Below are 26569 nucleotides of genomic sequence, written 5' to 3'. Positions count from 1 at the left end.
TGCATCATTACCAGCACTGCTCGAGCTACAATGCAGCTGCTAATTAACAATCGATTTACGTTTTCAATTCTAACATCAATATTAACATGAAGCTTTTATTAATGCCATAGAGACACGCCCACAAGTGTAGCACGGGTACCACTGACCTTTCAAAGCAACTAGAAAAGGGTCACAAGAGATATTCTTGTCTTATTTATATATTTCCCCCAGGTAACAATGGTGCTGAAGAGCACAGTCAGAGGGATGGAGTCACATTTATGCCGCCACCCCAGCAACTGCCGCCGCTCCGGCTGCCACCAGTGCCACGGGCAAGGCCAGTTCTGCTGCCCCGTGGTGGGTCCATGAGCTGGAGGAGCTCAGGAGCTATGAGCCAACTCTGCCCTCTTGCGATTACAGCCGGGCTTCAAACCTCTCCCCCTTCCCCGTGCATCTGGGCTCTTCTCCAAAAAGGTACCTAATTCCAGCAGACGTGTTAAAGACCATTTATTTATTGAACTCTCCAGGAGACAGAAGCTGCTGGGTGACGGTAGGATTTAGCAGATTCCTCAGCAGAGTTGGAGGCATTCAGGTAATTCCTCCCCCTCTCTGGTAACAGCCCAGACCTCAGGTTTGCTCCCCCCTTTGTAAGAGAGATTTAGCCCCATGTTTGGCAGCGCTCAGCACTTTGCCTCAGGCTGCAGCACTGCAGACACAGGGCTGCCTGTAGGGAGCACGCTGGACATGCAGGCAAGCATAACATCCTGGGCATATCAGGTCAACTAAACTCTAAATAAGGCTAGAGAAACCTCTCTCCAGAACCACATCCTTACCCTTCCTTATCCACCCTCCAAAGCCAAGCCATCTCCACGATATATTCCCACATGTTCCATCCCAAGGCCGGGGTTGGCTGGAAATTAAGGACAGGGAAAACCCTCATTTCATCACCTGTGAAACCTCATTTTTCCTTCCTAAAAGGAGCATCAGTCGTTTCAGAGGCTGCTACACCAGGGCTGTACCTAAGGCTGCAAGGCAAAGCAGCGCCGTGATCTGGTCTCGCCTGCAATGCGCGGAGCTCCACGAGGGAGCAGCATGTCCCTTCAGTTGGGAGTGTTGGACTCCACAACTCCTTTTAAAATGGCTAACGGAGAGCTGGAGGAGGAGAACGGGGACAGAAGGAGATGCAGGTTAATATTTTTCTTCTCACACATACATATACAGGGTCACAACATCACCCTGCAAGAAAGAAGGTGCTGCTGTGATGCAGTTGATTATTTCTTGCTTTGATGTCCAGTTATTTACCAGAGCAAATAACTGCTAGATAGTTTAAAAAAATAAAATAAAATAAAAAATAATTAAAAAAAAAAAGTAAAACAATAACAACAAAAATCACCACTCTAAAACCAAACAAAAACCCTAGCTGTCAGGGAGAATCAGGCTCCAGAACAGATTTCAACCCAGCTGCATCAGGCTTTTCAGGATTCACAAATCTGATATTAAAGCCAGGAGGGCCTGACGTGGCCATCATAATAATTTGCTGATAATCCAAACAATCCATTAGAAGAACAGGATACCCCTTATCTTCTTCCTTCCCAGTCTTTGATAGGAAGTGAGCCCCTGTTTTGACATTTGCTTTTGCTGCTCCCCTCACATAAACTCAGCAAGCCACAAAATTCGTGTGCTAACTTGAATTAAGTCTCACAAAGAGTAGAGAAAGGAAAAACATACATCAGCCTCTGAAGTCAGGCCTTTTTGAAGGCACAGAGCAGCCAACTAGAAGGTGATGGGGAGTGAGTTAAGATAGTTCACACGAGAGCTTCCTGCACCAAGGTATTGATTATGTCAGGAGTAAGATTACACAACGTTACTTCCACTGAGCCTCACGCTCAGGACTGCTCAACCAGATCCCTAGTAGATCAGCATTTGTTTTCTGATGATGGAGATACATGAGGCCCTCACACAGTGACAGCAGCAAAGCTTTAGAGCTGGTGAGGACTTCAGCAGGAAACAGTGTAGTGGGCACTGCATAGTGCCAAGGGGGTAAGAGAATAATACAGTGTAAAATAGGAGCAGCACAGGTTATTTGTTGTCAAGATAATACTATTGAAAATATTTAGTTGGTATATGTTGGAAAATGAAAAGTGACCACTGCTTTGTAAAGGATGTTCTAACTCTGGCTGAGCATGGGAAGTAGAATAAAGCAGGAAGTTGCAAGGCACCCACCTGATAGCTTGGGGATAACCCACAAAATCCCCACCATCAGTTGCTGCACCAGCAAAGGAATGTGGGAGAAACTGCCAATACATTTAAGAGCTAGCAAAATATATACAGACATAACTATGTATGTCTCTCCACAGAAGCTCATTACGTGTGTCTCTGGCACATTATGTCACCACCACATGTCACTGTTTAGACAAAATGACAAGGAAAGATCCGAGTAAGGGTTTAAAAGTTCTGCCAGGGATCAGAATAATGAAGGATGCCCTCATCAGTGTTGTGAGGGCAAAGAAAAGAAATAGCAATATCTCGGGGGTGAAAAAAAAATAATAAAAATCAGCACTTGTTCCTCACAATGTTGTTTCAGAAAGTGTCTCAAAAAGTCAACCCCAAGGAACACCACCTGCTGCAGGAGTTACACTTTAGAGCAGACAATTATTTGTAGCTGGAACGTTTCCCGGGGCTAATCTGTAGAAAAACCACTCTAAGGCTGCACAGCCCCACTGTTGGGGCCTGGCACAGAATCCTGCTCAGGGTGGCCATGGAGAAGTGTAGGTACTCTCTGGGAAGTGCAGTTTGGTCAGCTCTGCTGTTCAGATACCTAATGCACAGATGTCTGAGTTGGTTGGTTTTTTTCTCTGATATTCACTAATCTTACCCAGTTGTGTAAAGCCTCCCTCCTGCATTTCCCCCACCCAGATATACCAGGAGTAGATGGAGCAAGAACTCAAAGGCACAGATGATGATTTGCTGGCTGCCCAAGCCCCTAAAGACATGTACACCCCAGGTAGAGCTGCTCCATGAATTAGCATTGAGTCTCAGATCTGTCAAACTCAATGAGTGCTGACTGATGTAACCTTTTAATTAATGGATTCTGTCAAAATTATAACAGCCCAAACTACTGCAATAGTTGATGTGGACTGGAGCATCAGCTTCCCCAGTCCCCCTGCTCCCAAAGCCAGCTTCTTACAAAGCCTTTCATCTGCATTTTCTGATTTCAACCACAGGAGTTTAAAAAATCCAGTAAACCCAACTGTGCCATCTCACTCCATAAAACCTCTCTCCCACAGCAATCAATTGAAAGGACAGCTGATGCTTACAGGAGAGTCTTTCAGATCAAAGCACACCAAGCCTGCTTAGACATGCCTGCTCTCCAAAAGGCTTGTCTGTACATCTCCCAATTAGCTCCAACTCCAGCGCAGGTCAACTGCAGATGAAAGGCAGGCATTTAGTGAGCACACCAAACTGCTACAAGACTTCAGTTCCCAGCCTCTTACCCAGTCCTGTACTTGCAGCTGCCTTGCTCCAAGACTCTTTACCTGCATTCCCAAAATATGGATGTCAGCAGGTCAAGGGCAATGATGTTGTCTTTGGTTGGGACTCCCCAACATTAGACAACCTACATCTTTCTTCCTATGGCACATAAGGTCAGCTAGTTGCACAAGGCATTCCAGGACACTTAGAGAAGCTATGGTTTTTTTATTTTATTTATTACTATTATTATTGCTAAAACAGTAGTTAACATTCCCAGGATGCATGTTGGTCACCCTGCAGCCACTGAACACACACACACACACAACAGCACTGGTTCCCAGCAATGAGCAGACAAGTTGCTCTCACCAGCCCTGTCACTTCCCTTCCTGGGGAACAGGAATGAACACCATGGCAGTGTGATAGCTTAGCCCCAGTTTGTCCAGAGCCAGCATTAACCCAACGGAGACATTCTGAGCACAGCACCTGGTAGGCTTTTTGTTTCTCTCCTAGCAATGGCTTAATGGAAAAATCCGATAATAGTTAAGGGTTCTCCCTGCCTACACACTCTAACTCTGATATCCACGTAGAAATAGGGGACACGAACATTCCATGGAGGAATCCCTTTTTGACTTGAAAAAGACATGAAGTCTAGAGATTTTCTACTCCTGCAGAGCCCCATAGTCAGGGGACCTCAATAAGAGCCATGTATTGTGTGTCGGGCAGTTCCTCCATGAAGGGATGTGTTTCCCTCATTAGTGAGATCTCAGTCTCCTGTGGGCTTTGGTAACTTCCAGAGTACATTCCTCTGGAGCATCACTCTCCTTGATGGCAGCAGCACACCATATTTTAACCCCTGTAAAGCAAAGATCAGGTCTAAAAGCCTGAAGATTTCTCACCTCCCCAGGCAATTTGCACATGGAGTTGAACTACTGAGTGACATGGGTGCAAGAAGGTCAACAGTCACTCATAGCCCTGCAACCCCACCATGAAGAACAAACCACAGACACAGAGGCAGCAAGTGCTGCTGGCAGAGCACAGGAAGTTTGCTATTAAAAACACACAAAGGTGTATTAATGTTCTACAACAGTGTTATTTAGGAGGTGTTTGGGAGATCTAAGGTCCATAGGAAAACAGTAAGCAGCAATTAGCTGAGTCACTTGCACATAGCTTGGGAACAGAACAGCAAAGGAGGAAGTGGTAATTGTCAGAAAATATGGGGTGAAAAAAGAATTAAAGAAAAAAAATACCTGCAGTGTAACCAGAGACTCCAGGAAGTAAGACTCTTAATTCCTATAGATTTAAAGGGAAGTAAAAAATTTCCTGTCTTTAGGGGATCCAGATTTGGATGGACTGGGTTACTTATCACATTTCTATTGTATCACTGCTGTAAATTTGTATTCTGTGGCTTCTTGAAGGTGTCCAGCATTCTCAATAATCAGCATGCAAAAGGCTTAGAAAACTACAAATAAATCTTCAGCTAAGGCTCAGCAACACAATACCTGTTAAGAGAACAGTGGCCTGAGCCTCTGATCTCTTTGTAAATCCAAACTTCTCTGATATTCACAGGGAAACATCTCCCTACCCCCCTCCCTGCCTCCCACCCCAGAGGATAGGGATGGCTGCAGTCCCTGCAACCAGCAGTGCTCTGTCCCCAGACAATTTCTCTGTCAGGAAGAGGATATCAACCTGGAAAGCCTGTGTAACTTTAGTAAGTAGTAAAACATCCAGATGCAAAGATTATTCAGTATGTTAAAACATAATTACGGCCGATTAGGAAGTTAAAGCACAAGGATAATAATTTTAGATCTCCAGAAGACAGAGCAGTGGGTTTGGCTTCCAGCACAGTACATGGCTGCTGTCCATAAGGACGGCAGCACAGACACCTTTATAAATGGACAGAGGAATATCCTAAGCTATTTGGAGGCAATTCCTTCCAGTTATTTTATTAAACCCTGCATAGTTCATGTCACCTAGATGTGCAATTCTTAAGGTTGTTTTCCTCTGCCTTAAGAACAGCAGGAATCAAAGGCTTAAGAGAAAACAGAAAGATCAACAGAAAACAGCCCACGCCACAGTGGACCACTCACCACCGCACTGACTCATGCAAGGATTAGATACCAGGAGCAGTTTGCAACCCTAGTCAAGCAGAACACAAAGTCCTGCTGTTGCAGGAAAAAATAAAATAAAATAAAATAATTACTTCTTAGGGATGACTCAAGTTCTCCAAACAAGCTCCCACTTCACCAACAATTCGGTCTCTTCAGAAGAAGCCAGAGTGTGCCATCACACTCACGGCACTCCACCATCCCCAGACTGCTCCAGGTATGCCCAAGGAGACAGCTTCCCACTGCGTTTTCCCACAAAATACCAGTTTCCACAGCATGCTATATTTTACCATGCTGCTTCCTTCAAAGCATCTAATCAGGACCATCACACTTCAGATACCCCTAGCCACCAACAAATAAGCTTAAATCCATTGCTTTTAATAGGCAATCCCCATCTCTGGTTATAGGAATAAGCTTCCAAAGGAAATCAGCCTTATTATTAAAAGCCTATAACTAGGGAAGAAGACAGACATGCCACCTCCTTTTCCCCTTCCCAATTCAAACCCACCAACACCAAGGCAGTCAGGGGATGGTAGAAGTTTTTTCCAGTTAATGAAATATCAGCGACAAGATCTGCAGGGGAGCTTAAACACAAACCTCAGACATGCATCTCGCAACCCACCCTGCTCCCTCCTAGGGAGATTTGAAACAAAATAAATGATGAAAGGTAAATTAAGCCACAAAACAAATGAAGACTCCAATCAGCAGTACAATTACCTCGGAGTGCCCTCCACCGGAGGAAGGTCTGCAAGAAGTGCATGCTCCTTTTCCTCAGTCCCGGAGGAGGTGGCAGCATTAGCAGGACCAGCTCTGCTCCACGGCTCGCTCACAAGCACTCCAGCATCCCCAACCTCCTTCCAGCCCCAGCACCACCTCCGTCCAGCCTGCGCAAAGTGCACCTGGTCTGCTCTGCTAACCACTGATGGGGAGTCTGGGGCTTCTCTCTCTCATGCTCTCTCCCTCTCCAAATAAGCAATTAGCATGAATAATTACAGCTCTGATAATAATACCCAGCCACCTTTGAGCAAGAGGGAGAAGACTGTAATTAACTCTTTCCAAGGGATCAGAGGAAGTTGAAATAGCACAAGCCTAATTATCCTCTTCTGGGACACCTCCTGGCTACCCAGAAGCTTCGGAAAGAGTGGGAGGCAGAGGTCAAGTAGCATCCTTTTGGAAATCTCTCCATCCAACGCAATTTTATGGGTCTGCTACCCAAGTGATCATTAGATGTGCAAATTTACACAAAGGGGAAAAGAACCCACAGTTTCTGTGTGCCTAATGGGCTGTCCATTCAGAGACTGCCTGCAGCGTTATCCTATGACGAATCTTTGGCCACTGAGACTTCGGAGTTGTTCCCCTGCCAGGGAATATGTTGTGGTGATGTTCAGATCCTCCTGTACACGGTGCAGAGCCTCACCAGCTGGAGGGTTGGTACCACCAACCGTGCCCAGGGCTCAGGAAACCTGACCCCAGGCTGGAGAGAGCACCAATGCCCACCCTGCAACAGGCTCTCACCATAAACCAAGCACTAAGGCGCTCCCACCCCAGAGCTTTCTACCTGCCTCATCCCCCAGGTTGCAAAGCCAGGGCGAGAACACCTAAATAACACAGGTAAGGACTTGAGATCAGCTCAGGAGAGAAGCCGGGGTGAGCACATTGAATATGCCTTTGCATCAAACTGGCTTTGCCCTCTGCCCGAAGCCTCTCCCGGCAGGTACGTGGGACAGACACACATGCGTGTCCTGCTCCCGGTTCCTTCCAAGAAGCAAAACACACTACATGCACCACCCCACCCCCCAGAGGAGTTCAAGTGAGTCAGAGACTAAAACAATGGATGGTGGCCCTCTGCAATAACTGCCCCAAGTTGACACAGGCTCTGAAAGGGGGCACAGGTTAGATGGTTGCTGTATGCTCTCCTCATATTACCAAAAAAAGTGATAAAGAGAGTTATTATACAATCCTGTCATGCTTTATTGCTATTGCAGTGTCTGGAGATGTATTAGAGTGCTGAAGTAGAACAGCTGGGTACACTGCCCTCCAAACACTCCAGTCTCTTATTAAAAGAGCACAGGTTTTGTTAACATCTCTTTTACTCCATTCACCTGAAATCTTTAAGAGTGGAAAAATTAACATGTTTATGAACCCTTATCACTAGCCTTAGAAAATCTGCTGAAATTTTTATGTCTCTAAGCATTTAAGTATTAATTTTCATATTACAAAGACTCTACATAATTCTTTTATTTATGAAGTCAAGGTGCTCAGGGCACCACAGAATATAATAAAGCATTTTAAAATACAATATAATATAAATAAAATAATTTCAGATATTTAATGATTTTGAAGGTAAGACTTTACCAAGATGTATATAATGAGTATTTTAAATTTCCTTAGGTCACCTACTTTTATTACAGAACTATCTTTTTTTTTTTGCTAATTTCTTGAAAAATGAGAAGGTAAACATATTCTTATAGACAGCCTGAATCCCACAAGTTATTACATGTATTAGTTTCCCTGTAACATGAATAGTTCCATGACCATTAGGTAGACTAAGCAGTGGTATAAATTGAAGCTTATATATTAAGACCCAATCCTTGAAATGGTAACTCTTAATAAACAACATGACCAATATGGCTCAATGGTTATGATACTGGGGTCTTAAAATGCTGTTGTGTTGTGAAAAACTATACCTGGTGTACCGACACGTATGATGCAGCCAAATGTAATTTCAAGAGTTGGTTGAGTTTGAAAAAGAAATGGGTGTTTGGGGCATGGATTTTATTTTTACTATGACCTAATTGCCAGGGCAGCCAGTCCAGCCTCCGCTCTGGATTCTTTCCAGCTTACGTGTTACCCTCGGCATCCCCGACCCAGCGGGCTACTTATGAGCTATTAATGGACACTGGAGGTGGAGGCACACACTACAATTCCCTGACTGGAAATGAGAAGTCTTTCCCACAAGCTGGATGTGGCCCCAGGGACAGGGAGGGCCTCGGTGGCACTCAGCACCACAATGGTGACAGTCCCCATCACGCTGTGGTGGGCAGACAGGGCTCACAGGGACCCACTGCTGCCCATCTGGGAGGTGTCTGAGGTCTTGGATCTGCGTGTTGGAAGTGTTATGGTGAGGGCATGTGGACACAGAGGGTATGAACCCCCATGGTTCTGCACTTCACATCTGCATACACAGCCCCAAAGATGGTTTTGCACAGATTTACACCAAAGTACAGCCTTGGGAGGTCAACCAAAATATCCCCAGTGGATCGGGCAGGGATGAGACATTCCAAAATTATAACCTTTTATGGGGAAATTTAAAGATGGTCTTCAATTAACCACTTTGGTTACTACTGATCTTCCTGAACAGGAGTGAGTGATGCAGCCCACTGTAGTCTGCTCTAGACACTCAGTACTGGCTGCCTTCGGGTGCTACTTTGCTAAAACTTTCAATGCTTTCAATTAACATGTAGCAAAACCATTAGTCATGTTGTCTTTCCGACAAATAATTGCTCTTCCTGGCTCCCTTCCAGATCATTGTGAGTTTCCATTTAATTTATGGACTGCTATAAAACATAAAGAAACACAGACTAATGCTTCATCAGCTTCCTAAGCATAAAGTAATTGGCTTTTCCAACACCTTTGGTGGGAAGGGGAGCTGACATTTCATTGTTTTATGGATCTGAAGGAAGGGTGGCTCGTCCAGCAGCAGAGCAGGGCAAAGGACAGACTCTCACCTTACAAGTCACATCTGGCACATCCACAAGCACCAGCTCCAGACTCTTCTGCACTGGGATGTGCCTGCCTGCCCCTCGGCTGAGCCTCCCACGCATCCCATGGCTGTGCAAGGCACTTGCCACAGAGGCATGAGATGAAAGGAGAAGCTTCAGAGGAAGTGGGGAGACTGTGTCATGAAGAAAACACAGCTAATTCCTTGCTAATTATTCAGACCCCAGGCCTCGCCTTATCCAGCAGCTTCACACAGGAAGCACAGCAAAGGATATTTAGGGAAGGAAGAAGGTGCTTTCCAGTACTGGGAGAACCTGCCAGCCCTCCCTGGGCCACCAGTTGCACATGGCCCAAGGCCCTGAGGCCCCAGAGAACAGGTGACAGTTTGGGTGTTGCAAGCTCTCAGCTCACTTGTTTTGAAACACAACCCCAGTACCAACCACAGCACCCACTGGGCAGATTCACCCTACGCCTGTCCACACACATTCCATGTGTGAACACACACCAGCACACTCAGGAAGCATCCCACACCTGCCCCACCATGGGCATAAGTCCCTGCTCTGTGCAGAGAACTGACAAACTTCTCTGTACAAATGGCTACAGACGGCAAATCAAGGCAACAAGCAACACCTCCAAAAACAAAAGGCTGAAGAAGCAACGCTTGGGTGATTACAAAAACTTGAACTGAAAGCTGTTCAAAATGCATCCAAAAGAGAAATGGAAGAGGGCTGCTGAGCCTGACTCCCCAAATAAAGTCTCTTTACTGACAAGTTCGTCTCCAATTTGCAAGTCTTGTGTCTGACTGCACCCGGAGTCGATGCCAGCCCTTACACAAGAACCCGCTGGTGAGAGGCCGTATCTGGAGGGACAGAGCACTCAGGGACAGCACTCCCACTGCTCCTCGCTGACTTTGGTACGTGCAAGAGCTGGGACTGTTGGCCACCCACAGGCAGAGCCCTGCTCCTTGCCCGGCAGCCGTGGCAGTGCCACAGGGCGAGCAGCAGCTCGGGGGCTGACGGGGCTCTTTAAGTGCTGCAGCCTGGACTGCCTTGCTCTGAGCTTCGAGGTGGTGTGAAAGGCTTGCAGGGAAAAGCAAAGAACTGTGAATCTCAGCAGAAATGGGGGTTGTGCTATTATACCCCAGTACCAAGGGAGAAGACTAAATAATTAATCACAAAAGCAACTGAGTGTTAACGAGCTGAGCAGGATCAAACCGCATGGAAGATGCAAAGCCCCCCCAACCCTCTTCAGTGTGCTGACAAGCCTTATTTTAATAACTTGACTACCAAAGCCAAGAGGATACACCACAAATAAATGTATCCCAGCCCTTGATGTCTTGGGCTCGTGCTGAGGATCAGTTTAACACCCCGTTTGCCACCAAGCATGGAAACAGTCCAGAGCTGTGTTTTGCACGGGGAAGAACTGGGGGAGCAAGGTGTCCCATGCTTTGGGTGGTCAGTGCAGGGGTCTTCTGCATGTGTCACCCCACTTTCTCTGTGGCTTTAAGGGAGGGGAGGATGTGTATATGGAACAGGAAAAACAAACAAATAATGCTGCTTCGGTGCCATCCCTAAATAGCAGAGTCTGACTATGCAGAACTGAGCAGCAGCGTCCAGGAGCCGGCGGGGATAACAGCCTGTGCACGAGACAGGAAGGGAAATACGTGAGCATGCCTCTCTTGGATTCTCTGTCTAGTCAGCCATGCTGAGGACAGATCACAGAACCATTCTGATTTACCCTGCACACAGTGTATCCATGTGCAGGCTACAAGGCTATAATCTACTAATACTAAAACACAACTAGTAAAACACAATCTACTCAGCACAGCATTAGATCACCTCCCTCCCCAGCACACCATGTATCAGACCCAGCACAGATCTCTGTCACTCCAGCTTGTGATGGAGATCTTAAGTACTAACATTTGCATCATAGTCCCTTGAGCTATTTTCATCAGGCTTTCTCCATACTACAGTGAGAAAAGATTGTGCCAACTAGGGTGAAAAAGAACATCTGGGCTCCATTGTGCCAACAGCTACAGGAAAACAAACTCTAAATAATTATATATTCTGCTTATACAGCACCATGGCTTCCAAAAGGGCTTTGAGAAGTTAAACTGATAGGCAGGCAATAGGCAGAGTTCTGCCATCCATCACTCAGATGCTGCAATCTGAAGGGAAATAAGGATCCTGCTCAATGGCCCAGAAGGAATATATAGACCTGAGGGGTATTTGCACACTCAGTGCAGGATATATGCACCTACCACTTTCAGGGATCCTCTCCAGGAGTTTGTTTTGGCTCTGGTATCTTTTTCCTATAAAGTCTGAATAGGTTGATTCCTATGCAGCTGAGGGAAGATGATTCAAACGAGACAGTGAGATCGGCTTTGCTACAGTATCTGTGTGATTGCAGGGCACCAACCTCATGAAAAGACCCACGTGTTGAAGTCAGAATGATGCTTCTGAAAATTCCCTGTAATAAAACACAAAGCTCTCTCTCCTCCACCATGATATCAACATCACAACTCTGGTCAAACTAAGGAAAGTCACAATCTAAAACAGTACATACGCTTAATGCATTCCCAATATCCAAGTGTAATCCCTATGGGCACCCAAAGATCTTTAATCCTGTGTATTTTATCAGAAAAACACAACAGACTATGAAATTACTTCCTTTGCCTGCATCTCTTACTAAGACTGGAAGAGAACAGAGTGAATTTTGCAGGCTTGTCCATCAAGGTACGAAAGCCACAAGATAAACAACAGGGTGAAGATTTACTTGGGACAAGAACCCCGGGAACAATGGATGCTGCAGGACACGTTCGCCATTGCAAAAGCCAATCTCATAGTGCAGGTTGGGGCCGAGAGCTGAGACTTGGTCAGCAATGCAGAATTTACTCAGGCGCTCACTGTCTTGGAGAGGCTTTGCTGCAACACTTTAATGATACATGGGCTGAATATTTTGCATTTCTGTGCACAAAACCTCACTCAGCTGGAATGAGGTTGTGTCCCTGGTGGGACATTGCTTACATCAAAATCTCCCTCGCTTCTCAGCATGACTTTCATGTCCCCCCACCATTTCGAAGGCAGAGACATATCTATGTGTGAGGATAGACATATCATTTTTAAACATTCATTGAGCTGGAAGTGTGGAAGATGCCAGCATATGAAGGGTTCAACTGATGTGTAAATGCAGTTCTTTGAAAAGAAGAAGTTGAACACCAAAACTGGTTCAGTGCAGCTAAATTGGTCCCCTAAGGGGCAGTGGTAACAGAAACCTTCAGCCCAAATAAGAGCGAGTGAAATATTCAGCAAACAGCATTTGATGCTTATGTGCAGGAGAAAAAAGTGGTGCAACTGTTGGAAAAAGAAAATATCATGTTACCCCAAGCTACAGTAAAAGTAGTAGATAAAGAGTTTTTTTGGAAAATACTCTGGGTGTGACAGGGTTCTGGCAACCAGGACCATGGCTAAAGCCAGCACTGGTCCCACCACCCCAAACCATTGCTCGCACTGGGCACCCTCCAGGCATTATGGCTCTAAATCACATTCCCTGGGGCAGTGGTGGGGACACTCAGCATGGACCTGAAATGGGCCCCCAAGGAGCGAACAGAGAGGATCGAGGCTCTGACCCATACCTGAGGGGCACACACATGAAAAAACTTCCTTCTGTGACCCAAAGTCACCTCTGGAGACCCTTAGCTGTGACAGGATTTAAGGGTTGATGATATTCTGTCCTTGGGTTGAACTTCACCTGATGGCTACAACCTGATGGAGTGGGAACAGGACCAACCTCTTGATCTCTCCTTGGCTATGTCCCTATGGAGTACCAGGAGCATGAGCTCAAGACTGCGGCTAATCCACTTGCATTAACAAGCAGTAAAATGGATATGTGGCAGGGTCAGGGGTTGTGTGAGGTTTACTTCACCCTGTGAAGTTCCCAAAATCAGGATACACCTGGCCATGGAGGATTTGACCATCAGCACGTCTCCTGTGCTGTTGGCAACCTGAAACCAGACTGCTCCATTGTGCCAAATGATACCACCTTAGCCAGACAGACCCACAGACGAAGTCTGAACCTGCTCCACAAGAGCTCAGCTCTTAACTGTCTTCCAATAAAAATATATCAGAAACACCACCATCATTTTAATTTCCCTGTGAGGGATGCCAGAATTGCTTTTTGTTGTTCAAATCAGTCTGGTTTATCCCCTCTATTTCTCCGTGTTTTCTTCCCAGAAAGGAATGTATAAATACGGGCGCTCTGGTACCTGATTTTCTTGAGTCATTTTAATATCTATTATATGTTCATTGCTCGAAGACAAAACTGTAAGCAATAGTTCCTTCCTGGGCAGCAAGGGAGTTCATCAAAAACATGACAATAGATTCAAAGAAAGAAAATGCATTAGAAATGAACTGCTCAGGGAAGCAACATTTGCTTTACAGGAGGAACACAGACAGTGTATTATTACTATTTAAATTCCTTGCTTTCTGAAAGGCCTCATCTTTATGACTGTTCAGCTACATATCATAGAAATAAAAAGGAGTTATTTCTTCCTGTTTAATCAGTTGGGGATGATTTTGTTGAAGAAAGACCTTGCCAGTATCTCTAGGATGTAAGACCACGGCTATTGCTAATACATGGGAATAGCAGCTGGTAGGTAAACTAACTGGACACTATTTTATTTTCCAGCTGGGATCACTGAACAGTTATTGGATAATCCAATGCTCAGCTTGGAGCCCTCACTCACAGGCAGAGGAAGAATTATTTCAGGAAGAGAAACCTGTGTTATTGAATTCAGATCTCTGGGCTTTTCCTGTTGCACTGGCAGTGGATCTGAGTGGGGAAATAGTTTTTTTCTTGCAGAAACGTAACTTTTTTTTGTTGTTTCTGTGATGATACAGGAGATCTACATGTCATAGTTGATAACCTAAAATAACCAGAGGTGCCAATTCCAACTGCAGATCTAAATCAGGCACACCAGGGATCTAAGCTGGGATCTCTCTGGTCACACAAATGTCCTGACCACCCAGTCATTGTCTATTTCTCAGGAAAATGGCTCTTTCTTTTTAGTCTGACTGTGGTTAGAGAGATCATCCTGGACCCTGGAAGGAGCTTCTAATGGCAAGTACATCAAAATTCTACAGATCCTGTGGATCCCTGGGTTCTGACTCTCCCAACTACCTTCATTTCTTAGACCACTCACATGGTTGCAATAGACTGGGTAATAAATTAGATGGAGAGAAAGACTCTGCCTTTCTCACTGCCAGAGGTATAGCTACATTCCTAATTTCCCAAAACTTCTAGAGATGTGCAAATGTATTTTAAGCAAAACAAGATACATACAAGCAGAGAGGAGGGAAAAAACACAAGAGTAACATGCAAAGCCTTTGACTGAAAAAGGTTGATATTTCCTTTCAATTACGTGCCAGCCAGCAGAGAAAATCTACATCTTCTCATAGAGAGAGTTGAGCCTCTGGTAACTTCATGTTTAGGCTGAGGTACCTTGGTGAAAATTATGCTCACAGAAAGACACCTCAGCAGGTGTTGGTTTATAATCACTCCTTTAATTGGTGGTTGGCCCCAGTGCAATGGGTGCTGATCTATCCAAGCAGCACAGACACAGCAACATATGATGCAAACCACTGCAGGATTCTGGACAAATGCCCAAAGCATTCATTTTCTGCTCACGCATGTTTTCTCAGTGGACAAAAAGAGTGTGTATGAGGACAAAACATTATCTCATGACTGTTCCACTACACTCCAATGCACTCAGATGAGACAGGGCATATAGGTTGCAAAGACAGACCATTTATTTGAAAAGGCACTTAATTTCCTTTTGGGGTTGTGTTTCTTGAAATAGATTGTTAAAAAAAGGAAATGCAGACATATGTCTTGGGGATTGATATATCATGTGGTGATTTTGTAAGGAGCACAGCCATTCCCCTGTGCCCCTCCCTGCTCAGTTACCAAGCCCTGAATTACACACTGCTGTTGATTTCCATGGCTTTGTATGATTAATCTGGCTATACTCTGCAAAGCAAAAAGAGCAATTGGAAGAGAGAGGAAAGGAAATCGCTCACAAAAAAAAGTAGGTTACAATAACCCTCAGGAGCTGAGTGAAACCAAGAAGAGGAGAAGAGTTCAGCACTAGGCTGCCAGCCCGGGCAAGGATACAACCCCGACTCCGGCATGTCGGACCCAGTGAGCCTCAAATGCACAACACAGCACATTGAGAGAAAAGTTTTTATAAAGCCATATTAAAAGAAAACAATGGAATTTTTTTTCAAGGACTTAGACCCGAGGATGAGGCACACAGGTGCTATTTTCCTTCCCCTGACTAGGATGGGATGTAACTAGTTCATGCAACAGAGTTCAAAGTGAAGAGAGGGATCCTTTACAGATCCCCTCCCAACACACTGTGCAAGGAGATAGATCACTCCTTTTAGCCAAGCTAAAGGACCCAGCATAACACATCCACCTCTTCACGTGGTCTAGCGCAACTGCACTTGTTTAATGGATCCACAGCAAGGCTGGGTGGGCTTTCATTCCTCCTGCAACAAAGTACACCTGGGATCTGGCAGGATTTGCCCCAGGATACCAGCACATGCTGTACCTTTCCAGCAGGAAGGGTTAACACCACCTCTGACACACTGTCTTGCACACTGGCTCCCCCACAAGAATTTGTGACCTGCCCCTGGGCTACAAATGGCCTTTTTCCTTCACTTACCCCCCCTAAGGGATCCGCTGCTGGAGCCTGGAGGAAGGAGGAGCCACACAGCACTCAGAGTAGGTGACAGTCACCTGGGATACTGCAACATCAGGCTGAAAAATGAGCTTCATTTGGAGACATAAATAAAATATGTCCAATCATGAGTTATTAATGAGATATGGAAAGGGCTGAAGCATTGCCACACTGACAGAAGAGGAATCACAGCCACTGCCAGCTCAGTCGTTTGGGCTCAAGGAGTTTCCTGTGTTCACCACTGCCTGGTTTTCATTGCTGCAGCAGGAAAAGCCCCATAAATATTCACTGCAGCAGCCTCCAAGATGTCTTCTGCTATGAAACTCACAGGTGAGGATAAATCCTAGAAGGCAGCAATCATCCTAAAGAAAAGGTGGCCAAGCAAGGGCTATAACATTGCGCTCAGCCTTAGGTTTCTGAAACCATGGGCTCAACATCTGCACCACAGCTGCATTTTGGAGAGAAGTCTGGCTTCTCTGTGTGCTGGTTTGCCCATCTCCTAAATAAAAACTGCTTTCTTTTACTGGTTACTCTGGGCCTGGAGGATAAATGCAGTCATAACAATGGCTGTCTCCTCCAGGAGTAGAAGCTCCACAGGACTTTTCACTCCAACACGTTGCTGTGCAGTGCTCTGGACTTGGCAACACACCACAGGATGGAAGCAGCTTACCTGCTTGCCCTTTTTTTGCCTTTTTTTTTTTTTTCCCCTTGTCAACTAGAGGTCCAAAACATTTCTTGTTTTTCTGCAGTGAGCAAATCTTTTTGTGACAGAAACCCAATTGCAGCAACACTCCCTGCTATGAAACACAGCCAGGAGGCTTCACAGCGCAATACTGCCGCACAGCAAACAAGGCAACGTGGCACAAGAGCATGTTCCCAATTCCTGGGATTGATTTCAATGACACCGCTCTCAACAACAACATAGAAATAAAACCAAGCATCTTTCTACACTGAATGGGATGCAGTAACTTCTGTTTAAGGGACAAGTCAGGATGCCTACATGCCCAAACATGGTGTCGTTGAAAATCTGGGTCTCATTATAAAAGCTGCTGTTTTAAAACCATTAATTTTATTGCAAGTCTCACTCTATCTGACAGTTTTTCTGAACATATTCCTCTAGTTTATTCCTGGGGGTTTCAGGGTGGTTTTTCTTTGCTTACTTATTTTCTTAGTTCCCAGTCAAACACTAGATAGGAAGAACAAAATGCAAGAGAAAGCATCTACTCGAAAAAAGAAGGTAGTAGACGTGACTCAGTGAAGCTTAAAAGGCTGAAAAACACAGAGGTATGTAAAAGGAAAGCAGAACATGTATTTTCTTTCACAAATTGTGATGTTTGGCATGTTCCAGATGACAGCTTTTGACAAAGGAACAGTAAAATTACTTCTATTACATAATTCACACCACACACTAGGAGGAACTAGAGTGGACAAAAATAAGCATGTTTTAAGCTTGAGTGTCTCAAACCAAGTAACCAAGCATTTCCTCTGCCACAGCAGTGGGGTCCAGGCCTCTTAGTGTGTGCTGCTGGTTGCTCAGGCAGCTCCTGGTCTCACCAACTCTTGCAGAGCATCTCTTCCCTTGGGCTGTGGGCTTTGCAAAGCATAGGAAGCACTGAGGACACCTTTAAATTGCCTCATTTGCTACTTTTGAATCCAACATATGTATCTGGTTAATTATTTAGCATCTCCACCACTTGTGTTTACTTATTTATAAAATACTGATGATTAGTTGCCATAATTGGGAGCTAGCAGGAAAGGCAACCACCAACCACCTCTCTCCAAAAAGTCCAGTTTGAGCTCAGCTGAATGACAGGCATGGCCAGGCTGAAATTGTTTAGCTTTTCTAATGGAAAAACACTCTAATACTGAGAGAAGCTTAACTATTGTACTGGACAAGTGACTGTTTGTTCCTTGGGGTCTTCAGTGGCACCTTCTGCAGAGGATCAAGGGTCCTTGAAGAGGAGTGAGTAGCCCTGCAGCTCAAGGGGTTGATGTTGGCCAAAGACAGCCCAGACCTGAGACAGGGAAGTGCTGCCTGCCCCCAGCCAACTGGATGAACGCCTGATGGATTAACTGGGAATGTTCCTCGTGCCAGGAAAAGCTCAAGGGCTCAGGGAGAGAAGGAAAGTAGGAATCCAAGAGGACTGACAGCGAGAATTTCTCGTCAAAGTGAGGGGATTAGCTGGGCAGGAACAGCCCGAGTTTGAGGGAGGGAAAAGATAATAGCACAGAAGGCAGAGAGTTGGGGGAAAGCTTGCCTAGCAAGTGCCAGCCTGTGGGAAGGGGTCTGTTTTGAAGCAGAGAGTAGCAATAAGTACAGGGTGATCAATCCTTATTTCCATGAGGGTGTTTAAAGTTACACAAACATAACAGCATCCACCATAACTGAGATTTAAACATATAACCTTACAATGAAATTCCAGTTAACTTTAGCAGAAGGAGAATACATCCAGCAAGCCTTCAGCTGCAGATCCAGGCAGAGCACATGTTTTTGGGACACTGGGTCACATAAATACCTGGACCAGAGGACAAAGAGGTATCTAGGCTGGGGTATCTGCCATTCTTTCACACAGCCCTCTGTAGATCTCTTCGTCCCTTTGTCTTCCCGTCTCTCTTCAAAACAAAGGTGGTGGGAATTTTTAGTGCCAAATAACAAGTGTTTTTACCAGGCCTGATCATCTCCTATGATGCAACAGACAGACAGTGAGCTTTTGAGCATTTACAAAAGAGAAATGCAGCAGAGTTCATTACTCACTAGCATAAATTCATACCAGCCTCCATCCTTGGTTGCTGCCCAGTCATAATGGGCTCATTCTGGTACCTAAGTGCCTAGGCATCATTTATTTTTGCTCAATCTTCTGAGGACGTACTTTAAACATCCACTGTCCCAAAATACTGAAGACAAGTAACGACGTCTCTCTCTGGTTGTTCATTTCAAAGCTCTAGTCCCAGAAGCCAATTCCAGCTCAGTTTAATCCTTGATCAAAGCAGTACAATTTAGCATTGGATTAGCGATTCGCTCATTTAAATCTGTCACTAAGAAATGTAGGTGATTTAAGTCAATTCTAAATATTTCAACCAAAGCCACTAAAACTTTATCAGGTAGTACAGGGATAACATTTTTTTACCTGCATTACAATCTCAGGCTGCATTTCCACAGTGTTTTGCAGGCACAAATGCACTTATTCTCCCTCTGTCAGAACAGTCATTCCTAACTTCCCTGGAAAACTGCAGAAGGAAAACTCATTATGTTACAACACTATTGCCAGTTCCTTGAGGATGTTTAGCAAAAAAGTATGCCAGGGAAAAAAAACTGGAAAAACTAATAGGGCACCAAGACTTCTCCTGGCATCTACCAATCAAAAAGGGACTCCAGGACTGTGTTTATTCCAAGCCCTTCCAGGCATCACTCTAGGAGGTGGAAATCTTGCCTTTGCCACTCTGTTTGACTGAGAACAGGAAGCTCGTTCCAGTGTAGAGAGAAGCTCAGGAAGCCTCCAAATCACGGAGGAGAAGAAACAAAGAAGCATCACGAAAAACTCTCAAAAGTAAGTGATGCCAAATAACCTGTGTCAGTGTGTGTAGCAGCCCTCAGGCTCCTGCTCTCTACTCAGGTCTGTCACCTAGAATTGCAACCTTGACCTGACAAATACTACTTTACTTACTAGGCAAGTCACACACAATATTTGCACCCCAGACTTAAGGTCTAGTCTGCCTCAGGAACTTCATTGTGTTCAGGCCCTTCCCTTTGCTACCAAAGTTTTGTACCTGCCGGCCCCGACAGAGTTCCCGTGCGTCAGCACACAGATCCCTGCATCAGCAAGTAAGTCTCTCTCCCCTTAAGTGAGGTTAACAGCTGCATTTATGCATTCAGTGAAGCCTGGAATCAATAGTATCCGAGTTACATTGAGCCCCTAAAAGCTGGTTTGCTTTAGAGGTCCCTATAAAAATGCAGGTCATCTTCCTTTACAGCAAAGGACTTTGATCTGCTGCAGGAGTGCCGCCGGCTGGAGGGGCTTGCAGGAGAGTTGAGCTCCCAGCGGTGAGATACGCTCCAGGCTCCATTAAAATGCAAACCTTCCAGAAATCAAAGGCAACAGCGTCGGGACCGAGCACCGGCTGCAGCGCGCCCTGTGAGCCGGGAGTGCAGAGACCATCGAACACTCGCACAACTCATCTGGGGGCGAGGGACCCGCGGATCACAGTCCAGCACAGCACAAAAAACTTCTTATCACACGCAATCCTGAAGGATGGTGAGTACAGAAACTGTTCTGTCCCAGATTAATTTACTTTGAAATAAAATATTACTGCTCCTCAAATCTTCTCAAAGTTGTTTTTCTCCCCATTATCCTGCCAGGTTTCTCATCCTTTCAACCCACTCACCTCCTGAAAGGAGTGCAGGGAGGGACATGCACCAGGACTCCCTAACAGTCTAGTGAAGTCCAACAAACACCCAAGTGCTTCTCCCTGCAAAGTAACAGCTCCCACACGGGAGGAGGGAAACCTTGTGAGACTGAGGCACACCTAAATCTACTTTACTGCAGTAATAACCATGGCAGATGAATAGAGTAAAAATCCAGAGAGTCAACGGGCAAAAAAAAAAAAAAATCCAACATCTGAAAAATATAGGACATGCAAAAAATTAAAATAATCCTACTCCCGCCTGCCAATGCACGGGGGTGAAAATCAATCACAGACCACGTAGCTTTTTTCCTCCTGCTCAGCTAAGAAAAAGTAAATGCTCAAATGAGTCCCCTCCAAGTCCCTCTCACAGGCAGGAGGGAGCTGCTCCGCTCTGACCGTACCTTTGCTCCTCCGTCTCACCACCCCGAGCCGGCACTTGAGCGACACAGCAAACATCTCCCCGACCGCAGCCTCCAGCGCTCCGCTCACATGGCTCTGTGCCGCTGCTCCCTCCGCACCTCTGCCTGCTCTGCGAGGGGCTGCTGGCTCGAAATTAACGTATGATTACTGTGAAATGAGTCGTGCTTTCGGCAGTGGCAGAGGGAGTGCGAGGGAAGGGTTTTTGGGGGGAGGATGGCAAAGGCTGAGCTAGAGGGGGCACAGACCCTTTTCAGTACTTTCAGTGTGGGGCTGTTTTGTTATCTTGTCCAAATGAATAAAATCACACATTGATGTTTTTAAACGTATTGCCAGTCTCCTGCTGTTAAGGGCTGGGAATCTGCTACTACATTAACATATTAATTTGCAAAGTAAGATTATTCCTTAGCACACATGGGTGCATGCTTGCACTTCACCAGAAAGCTAATCCAGAGATTACTGGAGCAAAGGAGATAAAAGTCCTCAATTTTATGGAAGCAGTTCACCAGAAACACAGCACTGGCACAAATGCTGTGGGACTATGTGCTGGTAAGGGCCCCACAGGGCCAGTCCTGCTAAAGAAACTTCTCTGCAAAAGAACTGTTCATGTCTGCAGAAACCACTGACAATGTCCCACAGACCTAAGAGCAAAGCCACTACCCCAGGGAGGCACAAACCACCTGTTGAACATCAACTTTCCAAACATGATGTATCCTGAGTTCTGCTTGGAAAAGTGGGATGATGGATCATCCTGGAGATTTTTGCTGGTGATGGAGCCACCTTGGAGCAGTTCAGGGCTGTGCCTTCAAACCTGCTGGAGAGGTTTTGTTTCTATAAGCTGTTACATACAGCAGAGGACAGTGGGCAACCCTGGGCAGCACCCCAGGATACAGCATGGGAAAACTCCAGCTCTGTAGAAGAAAGCTTCATTACTAAGCCAATACCTGAGGGCTAAAGGCTGCTCTCAATAAATGGACGTCTGGGAGTTTACCAATACAAAGTCTCTGAGCACCTTCCGTAGCCAACATTTCTGCTGATCCCACAGATGACTTTGGAGATTGCAATTAGCTGCCTGCAGCCATTGGTCTGTGGCAACAATACGCTGTGGGTTTCCAGAAGTCTCCTTAGAGACATAACACAGAGTAATTCACCTCTGATGCCTTATCTCAGCCACTGAGTTTTTGGACTTAGTCACCAGGGTCACCCTCACAGTTTTTCGGCTAGAAGGTCACATGCACAGTTTGGCAAATTCAAACTCAGTGATGTAAGTCTGGAACCAAAGGAAAATGCAACACAGACTGACCCCAAGAGGTTTCCAGCAAGGAAGGGGCTATAAGAGATCTGCTCTGAATGCATAGCAGCGTTAGTGACACACACAAATGGCAATCCCAAAGGAGCTAACATCGAATTCCAAATTCAGGAATTCCAGTTACAGACCCTCAAAAGTCAATAAACCCTCAGTGCCTTAGAGGTCAGTCTTGGTATAACAATGAGAGATTTTCTTCTTGATTCCAGCTTGTTTTCTTTAAAATTATTTAGAGTTGAAAGCATTGGCAGGTGTGTGTACGTGTATATGAACTCTAGATAAATTTAGATGTAATGTGGGTATTTAAAGCCTTGTACAGAAGACAGGAAGCCTGAGTGTGTTTGCATTGCATGAGAAACATGCACCTGGGGCTGATGCTGGGTTGAGGGATGGGGGCAGGCAATGGGGCTTCTGCTCCTGCTACAGCTGTGAGAGCCCAAGGGGGCTGACAGAGCCCAAATGTTCAATTTCTGAGACAGCCTGAGATCTGACTCCCAGTCCCCATTCCTTCCTCTGTTCAGACTGCTTTTTCTTTCTCCCCTCTACTGAGCACAGGCATCTCCAGTTAATTTCACTGGAGCTGCAGCAGAGGATCTTAGACAGTTTTTCCAATCAAAATATCATTTTGCACCAGATTTTGCCTGCTTTCATGATGCTGAAGTACCAGTCTACCAATAAAACTAAAGGAACCATGCCATTTCATCCTCCTGGGTTCATCACTGGGATTTAAGTGTATTCAGACATAAACCTGAATATTAAGATCTAATTTACCCTCCTCTGAGAGGCTCAGAGAACTTCTTTAGTCAGGGGAATTGCCTGGATGTCCCAAGACAATTGGTTTTCCCTCAGAGGAAATTCCAGTTGCAAACAAAACACAGCTGTTTCCTTTGATACTGAAACAAATGTGTTTTCTGCTCTCCTGCATATAAATCTAATCCTCATTTCAGCTCAGGAAATGACTGTGGGGACACTGGTCATCAACAGTGCACAACAGAAGGAGTGAGAAATGCAGCAATTAAACTAAGAGGATAAAAAAGCATTTGTATAATGGGAAATCTATTACCATTTATCATGTCTGGTATTTGAAGTGGCTCTGCCAAGTCATAGAATCCATTGAAAATAATGCAAGAGATTAATGAAAATAGATATGCACCAAGTTTCAGAAAAATAAAGCAAAACACCATGTGACTAATGAATATACAGAATTCAGAATATATATACGTACTGCTGCATTTGTCTGTCTGGTAGTGATTACACTTTTTCTATAACAGCAAACTGTGGAGAAATTATAAGAAAAAATCCTGTCTTCTATTCATGCAAACATTTAAAAATATGTATTAGGACAAAATTAAAGGAGCAGAAATTATTCAAAGTAGAGTTCGCATTAAATTAGTTCATTCTTTTCTTGAAGTTCCCATAAAGTTTGTTTCCTTCCTCAGGAATAATAATGTAAAATCCCGTGTGTCTAATACGTATCCTGAAAATTACACACTGTACTAAAGCGTATTTTAGAAGGCAGTATTTCCTTACTAACAGGTGCAGTTATAGCTGAATGTATTAATGTTACAAATAATACTGCCTTTGTGAATTTGTTCAGATCGTTTTCATCTTCTCTTCACTAGTTTAAAGGATGTTCCTGCATTACTTTTTATGTGCTTCAATTCTGTTTATGACTATCAGCACAGTCAGCAGGCAGACCCGTAAAATGGATTCCGGGGAGAAAAATGCAGATTTATATGGAAAAGCAGCCTTTTCTTCTCTTCTTTTGGTATTTGCACACTGTCTGCAAAAAATAAAATCAGATATTGCCAGCTATTGGCCTAACAGTGTTTTTATCACCACTGTAGATCAGACCGTGTTAAACCGGCTAACCAGAGTACACCTTCCATTTAAAAAGAAAGTAAAATAAACAAGGACAACTACAGATTGTTTTGCTCTATAAATAGCATATGTGGAACTTCTTATTGGAATAATTTCAGTTATCATACAAAAAGTATGAAATAATCTGCCTTCTTACTACAGCACTTTGTAAAAATCTTGCCTTTAATAGACAGATTTTGATGGATAACTCTGTCCAGCAAAAAATACATCAAACAGAGTGGCCAACGACAGACTGAAGGTATCTCTCAGAAACACTCATGACATAGTGAATGTTAAGACAAGCTATGCAATTAACAGACAACAGATCCCTCCCTAAGAGTTTGGGAGCTCCTTGAGAGCCACAGAAGCAAATAACTGTGGCCAAACGTGGCATTAAAGCATTTGGAGACAAAAAGTCTGCCTTAGATAAGCAACTCGGATCAATGGTGAAACAACAAATCCAATACAGTAATGTCTTGAATCAAACTCAGGATGAGCTGATCTATCAAAATCAGGTATTGCACAGACTCATGGGCTGCTGTGTGTCGGCAAGGAAGCTCTCCTTCCCGATGGGTGAATTCCCACAGAAACACCCGTATCTGCTGTGTAAAGCAGAGCAGCACCACGGTAGCCACAAGGGGCTCAACCCCTCCCCGAGCAACTGAACTCCAAGTTTATTGCTCCAAGTTTATTGCCTCTTGGAGCCTGTTAAATCAAATCTGCTGCTAACATAGTCGGGGGAAGCAGGTCAAACTGGCAGCTCGGCAAAGCCAAGCTGAACTTGTTTCTCCTCATGTATTGACATTGTCAACAACAAGGGTTTGGGAGAAGATGTTCTGCCCACGCTGACACCTTTAACTGATTACCCTTAATAAATGATCTCTGTGACAGCATGAACAATGAACAGTTTCACTGGAACCATTCTCAATTAGTAGGCAATTCCCAAAAGGAAACAGCCTAAATTAGGCTTTACAAGTACCTTGCCTGATCCTAATTAGCATGGGTACAGCTTTCCCTGTGCGATGCCACATTCTCCAACAGAGTAACACCTGGGGGAAGTTTGATGTGGCACTATTAGGTTTAATTACCCTGACAATAACTTACACAGGTGAAAGTCTGTCATGAAGCTGTGTTCAGCAAAAAAGACAAACAGGCTTCAGTCACTAACCCTCACCTTCGATATTTTGAAAGTTCTTATTTTCTGCATCCACAGGCGCCTTCTCTGACACACACTCTGAACATCCTGTGCAACTTTTTACAAACTCACCAGAAGGACACCTCATGAGAAAGGCCATATTTAATTTTCAGCTACATGCAATTATTTCCCTGAATTAGAACTTCTCTAGACCCTCAAACCCTCTGTAGCATCAGCTGCAAGAAGCCAGCAAGAGGCTCTTAGGAGAAATTCCTAGTTCTCACCGTTGCATTTGCTGAGACTGGGAATGCAGCCATTTGTAAGCACCATAGTCCCATAGTTTCAAAAGTAGCACTCATGGGGACTGCACCTCCAGCCCAAGCTGTGGAAATGCTAATGGTTTCTATCTAGATTATACTGAGATTAGAATTCAAGGAAGATGATTTAAAGATGAGTGAAGGCTGAGGGTGAAAGCTGAGTGCTGAGGATGTCTTTCCAGTTGTCCTCTCCATAATTCAACACTCCAGATTGGCAGGAAGACTGAATGCTTAGCATTTTATGGGCACTTTCTGCAATTCAAGTGGGTGAATGGCATTTGAATTGTGTCCCAAAGTTAAGAAGGCAACTAATTTAAACATTTACATCTATGTCCCTTTCTAGAGCTTCCAATTGAGGCCTGTCAGTATTACTTGTAGACATCTCCTCCTACTATAATTAATTTATCAGTTGACAAGAACATCTCAACAATTGTGTAAAAGTATCTTAGAGACTTCCCTGGTAGTATATTTGTGGGGGTGCTTCAATCTAATCAGCATCCACAGCAACCCAAAAGGTCAGGTGATTGATGCTCAGTCCATGTTTTTGTCCTGCTTCTGCACAATATAGAGCATAAGAGGAGCCAGGTCCCTACTTGGAAATGCTGCTGCAAAAGCCATAAATAACAGCAGCTACCCAATGGCAAGAAAATATTGTATACATTTGGAAATGGGGTTAGGAGAGCTGTATTATCCAAAGAGTGGTGACCAATGTGGTACTGCCTATGGCCCACAGTAAGAAGCATGGTCTTGCAGGTGGAGCGCTGTTGCCAGGATTCAGTCTAAGACCATAGTTTATTTTGCCAGGAAATGCTGAAGCCACCCTTTAATAATTAAATGATACAGAATGTTTGTTCAACCTGTGAATCCATGGACAAGGCATCAGTCTTTCCAAGGAGGCAGCTGAGTGTCCTGAAGCAAGAAATTAAAATAGTCTTATCTCCATGTGCTGTACTGCAACTCACTCCGACTGCCAATTTACTTGGGAGAATGAAAGGCTCTTGCAAATGCTGACTACAGATGCCAGCCTAGACAGGGGTCACGCTACGACTTCATGTGTGTACTCCCAACAGTCTCCTCACTATATTTTACACTGTTGTTGTGCTAATGAAGCAATTAGCT

General features: G+C 44.7%; 1 protein-coding gene across 3 annotated transcripts in view; it reads right to left on the bottom strand.

The window, feature by feature from the left end:
• Positions 1–26569, bottom strand: part of GRIP2 (glutamate receptor interacting protein 2) — a 261637-nt gene that overhangs the window by 99650 nt on the left and 135418 nt on the right. Inside the window, exon 1 of one of the 3 annotated variants that reach the window (XM_027713819.2) lies at positions 6270–6361. The exons of 1 other annotated variant lie outside the window; for it this stretch is intronic. In XM_027713819.2, coding sequence (XP_027569620.1) covers positions 6270–6348 — 79 coding nt within the window. In that variant the 5' untranslated portion in view covers positions 6349–6361. Of the gene's footprint in view, positions 1–6269; positions 6362–26569 lie in introns of those variants that run through there. One more of the 3 variants, XM_027713825.2, reaches the window with a different exon arrangement.

The sequence above is a fragment of the Pipra filicauda genome, unplaced genomic scaffold, assembly GCF_003945595.2.
Source record: "Pipra filicauda isolate LSUMZ 115617 unplaced genomic scaffold, ASM394559v2 scaffold380_size693359_pilon, whole genome shotgun sequence".
Classification (NCBI taxonomy): Eukaryota; Metazoa; Chordata; class Aves; order Passeriformes; family Pipridae; genus Pipra; species Pipra filicauda.
The sequence above is the reverse complement of the archived record's forward strand: the minus strand, read 5'-3'. Positions and strand labels throughout refer to the sequence as shown.